Source organism: Phoxinus phoxinus (assembly GCF_949152265.1).
Source record: "Phoxinus phoxinus genome assembly, chromosome: 2".
Lineage (NCBI taxonomy): Eukaryota > Metazoa > Chordata > Actinopteri > Cypriniformes > Leuciscidae > Phoxinus > Phoxinus phoxinus.
This window is the reverse complement of record NC_136877.1, coordinates 30485844-30499935: the sequence shown is the minus strand read 5'-3', so window position 1 is coordinate 30499935 and position 14092 is coordinate 30485844. Positions and strand designations below refer to the sequence as shown.

Here is a 14092-nt window from a genome sequence, read left to right as displayed (position 1 = left end):
GCTGGCTCTGAATGAAAACGCGTTGTGGAAACGCGTTGAGGTAGCTAGTGCTTTTTGTCCCTCTCTGCTATTGTAGTTTTTCAAGATGGTGTAATGACATGGAAGCCTCCATGGACTTACCCGTCCCATGTAAATAAAGATAAGAAATTCTTTGCTTACGAGGATAAGTCAGATTATTGGCAGAGGTAATTTTACACCAATGAGGACATATTTACGAATAAAGACATTGATTTTAGCTAATAAAATACTCAAAAAACTACACAGTGTACCTTTAAAACCAGACTCAGTCCGTTGGATTTAACTTTAACTATTTAACTAGAAAAATTATAGGTAAAGATTAGAGCACAAAAGACTAATGAAAGAAATAATGAACCAGATCTCATTAGTTGTAAAAGTTATTTAATAATATTAAGATTGTCTTTCTCTAATTTGTTTATGCTGCTTATTTTAATGAAGATATAGGATCAAACAGAGTGTGTATTTTAATCAGAGCTAATGTGATTAGGTTGACATTAAGCTCAGCTAGACTAATGGAATGAATGTACTTATTAGTCTGAGTATTCTCAACAGACTATAGAGCGCCAGACTCATGAATGTGTATTAGGATTAAACAGATGATCATAAACATGTTGTACTGTTTGCACATCAACAGTAGGCAGTAGGAATTAATAGGCTATAGTCCATTTTAGAAAGAAAAATTCTTCCCTCTGTCCTGTCTTTGCATTTTGTGCTGTTGTTGTGGTGTGTTACATTGTGGTGTGTTGCATTGTATTGCTGTCTTGTTTTCCGTTTTGTTTTTATACTTTGTTTTGTCTGTCATATTCTTATGTAATGTATTTGCATTTCTGTTATGTGGTTTCTATTCTGTGTGTGGATTTGCCGTGTTTTGCCCTGCCCTGTGTGGCTGTGTGGTGCAGAGGCCAGTGAAGTGTTGCGCAGTACGCTAGAGGTGCAGCAAGCGCTTGTAAAGGAGCTGAGGGAGCAGATTCAAATTCTGGCTCAGGAGAAGGAGACACGGGAGAAGAGATGTTTACAACAGAGTCGGCACATAGAGCATCTCCAGCAGGAGCTCTGCCACTCTCACACAGAGAGAGGGAACTCCACAGGTGCTGCTACACATCCCACTGCGCTCACTGCGGCCTATCCCTCATTAAAGGGATAGTTCTCCAAAGAATTATCATTCTGTCATCATTTACTTACCCTCTTGTTGCTCCAAATCTATGTGACCTTCTCTCTTCTGTGGAACAAGAGGTGACTTTTTTTTAAAGAATATTCTGGCAACATTTCAGGATAATGTATTAAATGATCTAGTCTCTAGACTGGGACTAGAGACCTGCGGGACCCGACGCAGACGGAGAGTAACAAATAATGTTTCGGGAGCATTTATGCTGGGTTGTGTAGGGTGAAAAATCTATTTGTACTTTAACCTGCGGGCTTTTGCGGACTGGAGCGGGACAAAACTAGCCTTGAAATCCAGACCTAAATCTGAAAAATTAATGGTCTGGCGTCGACTAATGAAAATCGGCCAGCTCGAGCGGCGGCACCAAGCATGCATTTGAAAATCTTACTACACGCAATTGGATAACACTATGACCAATCACAACAATACACCGTCTAGGCCGCATACGCTTAGCTACCAGCGGAGCTAACTAGTAGATTAGACTCTTGCCGTATCCGGTCGTCAAAACAGGAAAAACGTCCTTCTTGCAAAGGAACGATTCGAGCGCCGTCTTCCTCTTTTAGAGAAAAAGGCAAGTCTAAATCTTTCATTGTAGTGCCCAAAGCCATTTCAAACAACTGGTGTTCATCCATAGCCATCTTGCAATGTTTACTAATGACTAATGTCATCTCGCCTCTGGCCCGCCTATATCAGATAACCCGATGTGATTGGTGCAGCTCAGATATACAGTAAGGGCATATTTAATGAGCATCATTACTCGACACCAGAGTAACTCGCTGAGCAAATTCAACTTGTGCTCTCGCGAGAACTTTGGATTTCCAGGGTTGGACAAAACATTAATGTTGTGGGTTTTTGTATGATCTCAGAAGATTTTGGATTTTGTATGATCTCAGAAGACTTTCAGAAATCTTATGGACCATTTTAATGATTCTTTTATGAAATTCATACAGTGATTTTATGTTCTTTTCGAAGCTTGAAAGTCCCAGCCCCCATTCTTTGTACCGTAAGAGTGACTTGCACAAAAATCTTCAAACATGCAAGTTTTGGAGTAGCATGGGAATAATTAAACAATGACAGAATTGAAATTTTTGGGTGAACTATCCCTTTTAGTAACCTACTGTGAATCTACAATGCAAATGCAGATTGGCTCTAATTTTCAACATATGCCTACTTCAAGCTATTTCAATCAACGTTTCAAATTGTACATTTTGCTGTAAACTGAGCTGTAAAGAACCTTAAACAAGCCATTTTTAATGAAGGTAAAGTTCTCTAAGGCTCTTTTCATATTCAGTGGCCCCTTTATAAGGTACAACATTCTAATTCTAGAAAGGACTCCCAAAACAGCCTTACTTTTTCATGGTTCACACTGACATGATAGCATTACATACTTACTACAGATTTGTCAGCTGCACATTCAGGCATATTTTCTTCACACCATTTTTTTTTAAAATAGTGACTGTTGTGTAGGAGGTCACCATATTCTGAGATACTCAATTCACCCCATCAGACAGACAATCATTCCAAGGTCAAAATCACTAACTGTAGATCACATTTCTTCCCTGTGCTGTTGGGTTTGAACAAACATTGAATCTTTTGACAATGTCTTTATGTGATAATTGGCTTATTAGTTATTTGCATTAAACAGCAGGTGTACAGGTGTACCTAAAAGTGGCAACTGAATGTAGTGTATGGGTGAAAATTCTGTCATCATTCACTCACCCTCAAATTGTTTCAGACCTGTATGAATTTATTTATTCTACTGAACACAGAAAAATATATTTTGAAGAATGTCTGTAACCAAGCAGTTGATTGACTGTACCCCATTGACTTACATAGTATTTTTTTTCCTGGTTACAGACATTCTTCAAAATATCTTCCTTTGTGTTCAGCAGAAGAAAGAAATTCACACAGGTTTGAAACAACTTGAGGGTGATTAAATTATGACAGAATTTAAATTTTTAAGTGAACTATTCCTTTAAAGGGTTAGTTCACCCACAAATGAAATTTTGCTTTTAATTTACTCACCTCACCCTCAGGCCATCCAAGATGTAGGTGTCTTTTTTTCTTCAGTATAAATGTCATTTTTAGCTGAAACTTTGGTCCTTGTTGATTCATATAATTCAAGTCAACCGCTGCGTCCCTTTGAGAGTCAAAAAAACATATACATGGATATTAATTTTGTTTTGCCTGTATATGTTTTTTTGACTCTCAAAGTGGTTGACTTGCATTATATGAATCACCAAGGACCACAGTTTTAGCTAAAAATCTTCTTTACTGTTTTAATGAGAGAAAAAAGACACCTACATCTTTGATGTCCTGAGGGTAAGTAAATTAACAGCACATTTTCATTTGTGGGTGAACTATCCCTTGAAACTTCAAGAGTTTTATAAATCAGGGGTTGAGCGATGCCATTGTGCAGCGTTTACCTCAGTAAGTTGGCTGAGCGGATCTCTGAGCTGGCGTGAGTGAGTCGAGGCGGGGCTGATTAGCATATTCATGGTTCCGCGTATACGTTTTCCCCGAAAAAAAACGTTTTAGTAATTTTGGTGATCAAAGATAAGGTTTTTTAAGGTTAATTTTAAGGGATACAATTATTGACTACTGGGGGACTTTTGATTATTAATAACTCAGTTATAATTAATTATTAAAAAAATATTATAATACAATGAATTATTAATATGGCATTCCTAGGAAGGTCTACTTTGCCGCTATATGTGAGTGCAGCCCATTTATGTTTACCGGTACTGTAAAAATATGATAGAGCCATTTGAAGGTTTTCAAATTAAATCCTTGGGTGTGTTTTTTTGTGTTACATTTGTAAAACAAAAATAATCTTAAAAAAAGTAGTGAAATAAACAAACCATTTGAATGTTTTTTGTATGAAAATGATTTCCGTCATTGTTCACATAACTGTCCTTCAGCTGTGGCATCATTCCCATCACAATCAACAATTTATCCCCTAGTAACGTTTTTACAAAAGATAGTCTACCTGGTTACCAAGGAGACTACAGTGTCAGTGAAGAGATGATTTATGAGACATATGTGATGTGTGCAGAAAACATAACAATCAAGAGAAATATCACTTGTGAACATATTATGTGGAAAAAAAAGAAAGTAAAATATTATTGAGGTTTTATGAAACCTAAAATTGTAGCTAATGAAATTAGCCTTAAGGCAAGAAAATATAAATATTAAAATATAATTTCCAACATGAAATAAATGGTTATTTGAGATGTGGTGGAAATGACACTTGTTCATAACTGTTCAGGTAAAAAAGATTGACAGAATTCTCCGATGATGCATGTACCTACATTTCCAGAGGACCCAAAGTGTCCATAGTTGAAGAAACACCCACAATGTTGTATACATGTCTGGTTGGGCCTGGTTCTTTTGCTGTTTTAGTGTGGGGCTTTGCATAAATCATCTCTGGTGGTCTAACTATGTGCAATTGTGTGTGTGCGTGTAGGTGAAAGCTCTGAGTTGCTGAGTCTGAGGCAGCAGGCTCAGGAGCTGGTAGATGAGAATGATGGGTTGAAGATGACGGTTCACCGTCTCAACGTGGAGCTCAGCAGATACCAGGCTAGATTCCGACCACTCAACAAGGACGAGGTAAAATAGCTCACTGTACACACCACTTTCATAGACAGGTCTATAGGCTCAATCTTAAAACTACATGATATTGATTTAAATAGCTTCAGAAATTGTATGTAAAAAGTGACATACTATTCAAAAAGTAACCGTGAATAATCCCTCCCCTCAACTATCAACCTTCTCATTCATCTGGTCATACATATTAATGTATATGTAACAGCATATGGGAACTTGATATTTTGCCATTTTGTGTGAGTTCTCAGTTTCTAGAGGAGAAAAAAAAAGGAGAAAGCTACTAATGCACTTTTAATTGCTTGCAAAAGATTGTGCACTACTTTCACATACTATGGGTAGTAAAAATGCCACACAGCCCTTAATTATAATTCTGGAATGATACATGTTTGAGTTCATGTACAGGACATTATATCTGCAGTCTCGCTTGCCTGATCCTCTGTTTTGATGCGAGAGATGGGTGCTGTGTGATAACTGAAGTTAATTGCTACAAATCTGCATTGACTGATTTTTGGAGCGGTGCTGGAAACTGTAGTTCATTTTTCCTTGTAAAAGAATGATGGAAAAAAGAGCTCTCAGAAGTTCAGTAGTTTATCTGACACGGTCTTCTTTTAGTCTTGCAGGGTGTGATTAGCTAACGCCACAGTAATGATATGCAACTTTTCCTTTCATCTCCTTCTTCCTGTTTAATGCAGAGATGATAGTTTGTGGGGTATTATAATTTCAAAGGAGCACTACAGATCAGATATGTGCACGCGCATTGAAACAGAGATTGTTTCTGCTTTACCGTGGTGTGCAGCTTGTTTTAGCCTTCTGAATGCAATCTAGCACCTCTGAGATAGTGGGCAGCTGAGAAAATATCCACAGCTACAAATTACGTAGAAATTACGTTTGTTTTACGTTTAAACGTGCAGGGATTTGCAAGTAGGAGCTATAATTTTGAAAAGAGCCCTGTAACTTAACAGCTGAGTTATAAGTTTTAATGAGCCTTTATGCATTGAATAATAATCGTAAAGCACTCAGAGGAATTGCATAACTGAGCTTCTTTAACAAGCCTCAGAAGAGTTTGACAGCAAGAGAGCAGCGTGACCTCTTTGCCATCCATATTTGAAGGATCAAAGATCTCAAATTTGTCCCGCTGGTGTCATTATATTAAGGAGGGGAAGGGAGAGATTGAGCTTATTTTATATGATGAGGGCTGTCTGAACCTTGTCTCTGTCTGGCTCGCTGGTTCACTGAGAGAATGACTCTCCTGGCTGCCCAGATACTTCAGTATAATATATTAATCTGCTTTACATTCATCTGTACAGTACTCGGATGCCTGACATGCTACTCATTTAAAAATGATCTTAGGGCAAATAGTCCCTAACTGCAATGAATTAGAGATCTGCTTATTACAGAACTAAGATCTTTCTTAAATATTTCAACAGCCTTTTTCACATCTCGAAAGGTTTCAGTTAATAGTTTGAATATAAAATAATTATCACACCGATTATGTTCATTTAGTGAGGCAAGGTAAGGCAAGGCAAGGCTAGTTTATTTATATAGCACATTTCATACACAATGGTAATTCAAAGTGCTTTACATAGAAGAAATTTAAATAATCAAAAAAAGAAATAAGAATAATTAAACCAGTTTAGAGTAGAGAAATTAAAATAGTCAATAGAAATAAGAATAATTAAAACAGTTTAGAATACATTTTTTAATAAAATACAGTGCAAACGGTCGGACGAACATTGGCACAGTGCTCATTCAGTAAATGCTAAGCTAAACAGATGTGTTTTGAGTCTGGATTTGAATGTGGCTACTGTAGGAGCACACCTGATCTCTTATGGAAGCTGGTTCCAGCTGCGGCTGGCATAATAGCTAAAAGCGGACTCTCCGTGCTTTGAGTGAACCCTTGGTATTTCTAGCTGATGTGATCCTAATGATCTGAGGGATCTGTTAGGTTTATATTCAGTGAGTATATCTGCAATATATTGAGGTCCTAGGCCATTAAATGATTTGTACACCAGTAATAATACTTTAAAATCAATCCTAAATGTAACTGGGAGCCAGTGTAAAGACCTGAGGACTGGTGTGATGTGTTCATATTTTCTGGTTCTGCTCAGAAGCCTGGCGGCAGCGTTCTGTACGAGCTGCAACTGTCTTATGGTCTTTTTGGGAAGGCCAGTAAGGAGTCCATTACAGTAATCCACCCTGCTGGTGATGAAAGCATGCACAAGTTTCTCTAAGTCATGACTGGAAGCAAAGCATCTAATTCTTGCAATATTTTTCAGATGATAATATGCTGATTTAGTTATTGATTTGACATGACTACTGAAGCTAAGGTCTGACTCTAGAGACACACCAAGATTCCGGACTTGATTTTTAGTTGTTTGACCTCTAGCCTCAGAAGAGGACTACAAGTTTTGTCTTACGCCACATGCGCTCTGCTTTTCTGCATTGTCTTTTCATATTTTGCACTGCTGTTGAGTTTCTCCAAGGTACTTTTTGTCTACCACTCTTTCTGACTTTCACAGGAGCAATATCATCAATTACACCTTTAACTTTTGAGTTAAAAGAATCAAGGAGAAAATCAACAAAGTCAGCAGATATGCTTGTTGTTAAAGATATAGTCTTCATAAATAGTACACTAGTGTTCTCATTTAAGCATCTCTTCTTGACAGACGCAGATCTAGCTTCAATGGCAGGAGAGATCAATATATCAAAGAAAATACAGAAATGATCAGACAGTGTTACATCCTTAATAAGTGAGATAGTGAGATTGAACATTTCACTGTCCTCGACTCTTGAACTCTTGGTTGTTAAAAAAACCTGATTTTAATTAGAGCACTGGTGCGTGGTTGGGCAGAAGTGAGTGAACGGGGAGAAAGTAGACAATCGGCAGGCTAAATATACTCTGTCACTTTAGTTTCAGGTCAGTAGCCTGGATCTCTCTCTCTTTTCTGCTGTTTCTCTCCTGCTGCCCCTCCTTCCATCTCAGCAGGGTTGAAACTTAAAGGCTTTAGTTAAAGAAGAAACTAGGCTCTCCGTGTGCCTCTAACTCTGTCCACCAACCTCTGCTTTTTACAGTGCTGTTGATTGCTTCCCTTTCTAGCCTTTAGTGGATCAGTGTAACACTGAATGTGTCTGAACGCTCTGTTGAGCTAGCGGGCAGCGGGGAAGCGTGTACGGGAGGGGTGCTGGAGTGATTAGGACAGTGGCTGGCAACATTGCTGCAATGTGATTTGAGTCATTAAGTCTGGGGACTGTCATCAGTGGTACTTTTACTATATTTGAGTTCAAAAGTACATTGCACACAGTATCACACATCACCTTACAAATAAAATATTTTTTAGATTAAGTAGCTTTTAAAAAAAACTTTCTAAAAAATGATTCCCCCCCCTAATGAATTTAATGACCTATAATTAATTTTAACCAAATGTAATATAGGCTGATTCTTGTTCGCCGTCTTTGTTCGCAAATTAAATGTGGATGTGGTTTATGCATGTTGCTTTTGTAACAGTATGTATCAGCACTTATCAGCACAGAATCTTGGAAATATATTTATAGTAACAATTAATGAAGTAATATGGCAGCATAATGTATGACAAAACAATCGAGATAAGAAAAAACAACTAGCCTGATTCGTGGAGTGTTCTCTGTTCTTGACAGCGCCGTAACAACGATTCTGGGCCGCAGCGAACCTTACACTCTGTGCTTTAATCTTCATTTTTATTTGTAATAAACACCTCTCTGAGACCTGATGACACACCCACTGTTTCTATCTTTGTTTAATCATTCACATATTTTAATTGTAGGTGCACTTAATATTCCTAATTTGTACATTTAAAGTTAATCCCTAATTGAGATTTAAATCTGAGTTTAAAGTCATGAAGCAAATAGTATAGTTTAAATGTAAACCTGCTTATTTTTAAACAAGTTTAAAGTTGGGTGCAACAGAATTATTAGATAAACCTTGATTTAATCTAGATTTAAGCTTAATCCTTATTGGTGCAACCCACCCTTAAACTGTAAAAATAATATATGTCAGTAGTCATCAGTCAAAGTCATAATATAAAAACAAAAGTGTGTGTTTTGGAAGAAGAGAGAAGGTTGCAAGTCATGTCACGTTTACAAAATATGTCTCTTAAAATCACAATGGCAGCTTGTCCTAAAGCAACCTCTGAGCTACATCAGCTCTGAGCTGTGTGTGTGTCTTTCTGTCCTAAGGGGGCCATTGGCTCATGTTACTTGTGAGTTCTGAATTGCCCTCTTGCATCTCTCATTGCTTTAAAGCACATTGTAAGAGCCATTTTGTCTTTATTTAAATCTTATGCAAGTGTGTGTCCAGTAGGGGTCTCTCTTTGGGTAATTGGTTGCTGAATATAGGTAGGAACCTTCCTTCAGGTGACATGTGTTGCTGGAGGGAAGGTGCACACAGTTTTTTGACCGCTAAGCTATGCTATGCTATGCTACACTGAGTTATTCTAGGCCATGCTGCGCAGTAGGAAATCTGTATTGGTGAAAGACTTGGAACTGTGGATTTATTGACTGTCTGTTGGACTCTTGCTTACTGGAAATGAGGACCATTCACGGTAAAATAAATCTACAATGAAACCATATTAACTTGGTGTGGACATTGCAGTGAATAACAACCCGAGCGAGTGCGTCCATTAACAAGCACCGTCCAGCAACCATCAGCTGCTTAAAGTAGTAGACTTGGCTGCTTACATTTAGTCAAAAAAATGTTTTTACTCAAACCAAACTGAGTTTACTTATTTTTGCATTGGAGTTTCATCATCTGTTGAACAAGATTGAGTGGAGTGTTGGAGGAACTTTGCATCGATTTCGTTTACATCTGAGATCAGCTGCAACCACGACAGGAGGACATCGCATATCTGTGGATTATATGTGCGCGTCTTTGCTTTTGGGTCAGGGACCATCTACCAACGTGAGGAAAGACACTGGAGCTGCTCTACAAACGTCAGCTTTGTTCAAATGGCGCCCAACGTGAAGAGGTATGTTTAGTAGCGCTACTTATTGTTGAATGGCCATTTAACTTTCTGTGCACACAACATGGGGACATAAATCCAATGCATTGGTTGTCAAAAGAGTATAACTAACTTTGCGAACTATATTCATTGTTGCTTCGATTGTGCTTTGAAAACGGTGGATTATGGAGCCTGCTGAAACTGAGCACAGGTCTATGGAAGCGCTTCCGTTGGACAATGGTGTTTTTACTGATGTTGATGTTCAAATGGACAAACAAAAACGTGTTGTGAAATTAACTCCTAAAGCGTTTGTAGAAAAGGTTGAAAGGTTGCAGAGTGATAGAAAATCTGTGTTTACGAAAGCTACTAATTTAAGGAAAAAGATACAAGGTCTGATGCAACAAAGAAATGTAAAAGAGGTGCAATGTGCTTTTGTTGATCTTTTGGGTTTGTGTGATGAAGTAAAAGGTATTCATGGTTCTTTGATGGGTATGTTACCTGAAAGTGAGAAGGAAAAACATGACACATGGTTTAAGGCAAAAATGATTGTAAACAATGATTTTATTTCTGAAGTCAAAATGTGGGTATCATGTAATGAAAATGATGAAATTATTACAACTGAAGTCATGACTGACAATGTTGATGGGGTCAATCCAGATGATAGTATTTCAAATGTTGGTAGTAGACGTCCAAGTAAAGTGAGTACATTCAGTAGTGTTTCTTCTGCCAGAATTATAGCCGAGGCAAACAAGGCTGCACTGCTTGCTCGTATGGCAGCTTTAAAGGAAAGACAAGACTTGGAGGAGCAAGAGCATGTGATTAAGAGGAAAAAGGAGCAACTAGAACTGAAAGCAATGCTATTAGAATCCAATGCTAAACTTGCAGTTCTAAAGGCCTCTGAAAGTCGCAGTGTTTCAAATGCCTCTCATGTTGTGAAGTCTCAATTGGAAAAGGAAGAAGGAAAAGCATCTGCAACTATCTTAAATCCAATGGCGGAGGAGTTTGAACTAGTTGGCTATAGCAAAACTGCAAATAAAGTACCAGCAGTGGATCCCTTTTTGATGTCTTCTGTGCCGTATCAGGAAATTTGTCAGCAGCCTTGGCAGGAATGTATGGACTCAGAAAGGCGGAATTCCCAGCATGCACTTGGAGACACATCAGTTCAACCTCGTAGACCTTTGGCATCTGAAATGATTTCTCGACCCACATCAGTTCAACATGGACAACAAGCATCTGAAATGATTCCTCGACCACAAATGCAGAGTCAATATGTTGACATTGGCAATATAATGCAAAAGCAAAATGAAATAACATCAGCTCTTGTCCAACAGCAACGTTGTTCATCTTTACCAGCCAGAGATATACCTTTATTTGATGGAGATCCTTTTCAGTATGTTTCGTTTATCAGAGCATTTGAAAAGGGAGTGGAGGAGAAGACAAGCTCTAGTGATTGTTTATATTACTTGGAACAGTTCACTAGGGGGCAGCCACAAGAGTTGGTACGTAGTTGCCTACACATGACCCCTGACCTTGGCTATGCTAAGGCAAAGCAGCTATTGCAGGAACATTTTGGCAATAAGTACAAGATTGCCACTGCTTATCTGGAAAGAGCCTTGTCTTGGCCCGCAATAAAGGGGGAAAATGTCAATGCTTTGCAATCGTATGCCCTTTTTCTGCGTGGTTGTTGCAATGTCACTGAGGAATTGCTATACCTTCAGGAGTTAGATATGCCAAGCAATATGAGAGCTATTATGTGTAAATTGCCTTTCAAGCTCAGAGAGCGGTGGAGAACTGTCGCACATAACATTCTGGAAAATACTCAATGTAGAGCTTTGTTCAAAGATCTTGTGAATTTTCTTGAAAGACAGGTTGGCATCCTAATGGATCCCTTGTTTGGTGATATTAGGGATTTGCCAACTATCACAAGAACTGTTAATCGACCAAGGCTATCTCCAGAAGGCAGAGTTAAGGGAAACATCTTTGCCACTAACATTGCACCAGTGGAATCTGGGGAAACCTCTAAGAATATGAGGATAGAATTGCCACCAAACAATTCTAAACTGATTCCATTATGTGTGTGGTGTGCTAAGCATCATGTATTGGAGTACTGTCAACTATTCAAAAGGAAGAAGCAAAGGGAAAAGATGGACTTTCTAAAAGAGAAAGAGCTTTGCTTTGGTTGCTTAAGTGCTGGGCACATGAGTCGTAATTGTGGCAAGCGGTTGACTTGTAGGATATGTGGTCGGCACCATCCCACTGTGCTTCATGTTGACAGATATACGGCCAATTCAGAGGAGGCGGAGGCATGCAAGTTCGTAGGCTCTGCCGAAACCTGTGGTCATACAGGGGCCGGAAAGGATCGCTGTCTGCTTTCTATCTTACCAGTTCAAGTCAAGGCCAGTAAAGGAGATCAGATAATCCAGACGTATGCATTCCTGGATCCTGGCAGTTCTGCGACTTTTTGTACTGAAAGTCTTATGCAGCGGCTTAATCTCTCTGGTAGAGGAACTCAGTTTCTGTTACAAACTATGGGACAGGAAAGAGTTGTATCAGCATACGCACTCTCTGGGTTGGAAGTGTCTGGTATTGATGGTAACATCTTCTATCAGCTTCCACAAACGCTCACACAGAAGCAAATGCCTGTAAGTTCTGACAACATTGTGTCTAAAGGAGATTTGTCTAAGTGGCCTTACCTGGCAAAGGTTAAAGTTCCCCGCATAATGGCTAACGTTGATTTGTTGATTGGAAACAACGCTCCTAAGATGTTGGAGCCTTGGGAAGTCATAAACAGCCATGGGGATGGTCCTTATGCTATGAGAACGGCATTAGGTTGGGTCATCAATGGTCCTTTGCATGCAGGTAGCTTTGAGGCTGAAGACTGTTCTGCAGTGGTTAACAGGATTTCTGTGTGTAGATTGGAAGAGATGTTGTTTAAACAATACAACCATGACTTCAATGAAAGAGCTGCAGAAGAGCAAGGATTGTCAAGAGAGGATATTAGATTTTTGGAGATTGCAGAGAGTTCTGCCAAGCTTCAGGACAATCATTATACCTTAAAGTTGCCATTTAAAAAAGAAAATGTGTATCTGCCCAACAATTTCTCTGTGGCAAAACAGCGGATACTTGGATTGAAGAGGAGATTCCAGAGAGATGATCAGTTTTATCAGGAGTATGTATCATTTGTAAATGAAATGCTCGCAAAGGGATATGCAGAGGAAGTGCCCACTCATCAGCTTAAACGTGAGAGCGGCAAGGTGTGGTACATTCCTCACCATGGTGTACGTCATCCCAAGAAGAGAAACTTGCGGGTGGTTTTTGATTGTGGTGCGGCATTCAATGGAACATCTTTGAATCAAGTCCTTTTACAAGGTCCCAATTTCACAAGCACATTGATTGGAGTCCTCTTGAGGTTTAGGCAGGAGTCTGTAGCGGTCATGGGTGACATACAATCAATGTTTCATCAGGTTCGGGTGGCAGAAGAGGACCGGGACTTCATCCGTTTTTTATGGTGGCGGAATGGAGATTTTACAAAAGAAGTGGCAGTGTTTCGCATGAATGTCCATCTCTTCGGGGCTGTCTCCTCTCCGAGTTGTGCTGCCTTTGCTTTGAGAAAAACAGCAGATGATCATCAATCTGAGTTCCGAGAAGGGGTGGTTCAAACTCTCAAAGAAAACTTCTATGTAGATGATTGCCTTAAGAGTGTGGCATCTGAAGATGAAGCAGTTTGTTTAGTCAATGATCTTTCCATTCTTTGTCAGCGAGGAGGTTTCACTTTGACAAAATGGAGTAGCAACAAGCGCACTGTCCTGCAAACCATTCCCGAGGAGCATCGAGCCAAAGAGTGGAAGGAGCTGGATCTGGACAGGGACAGCCTGCCTCTTGAGAGAGCACTTGGATTGCTGTGGTGTGCGGAAACTGACTCATTTAAGTTCAAAATGGAGGTTCAGGAGAAATCCTGCACAAGACGTGGGATGTTGTCAGTTTCCAGCTCAGTATATGATCCACTTGGGTTTTTGGCACCAGTTGTGCTACCTGCTAAGATCATGCTACAGGAGTTATGTCGGAGGAATTTCGGTTGGGATGAGACTGTGCCCTACGACATTTTGCGTGACTGGACAAGGTGGTTGAAGGAGCTGAATGCACTGTCTGAGTTCAAAGTTGAGAGATGCGTTAAGCCCATAAGCTGTGGGTCTTGCATAAATGCCCATCTTCATCATTTTTCAGACGCAAGCGAACAAGGGTATGGCACGGTCACTTACCTTAGAGTCAAGAATAGCAACAGTGACATTCATGTTGCCTTCCTCATGGGCAAGGCCAGAGTAACACCTTTAAA

The 14092-nt window shown here is 39.4% G+C and overlaps 1 protein-coding gene across 1 annotated transcript in view; it reads left to right on the top strand.

Annotated features, from left to right (window-relative positions):
- Positions 1 to 14092, top strand: part of cep89 (centrosomal protein 89) — a 114416-nt gene that overhangs the window by 8275 nt on the left and 92049 nt on the right. The window contains exons 9-10 of the mRNA XM_079592411.1: positions 872 to 1106; positions 4647 to 4789. Coding sequence (XP_079448537.1) covers positions 872 to 1106; positions 4647 to 4789 — 378 coding nt within the window. The remainder of the gene's footprint in view (positions 1 to 871; positions 1107 to 4646; positions 4790 to 14092) is intronic.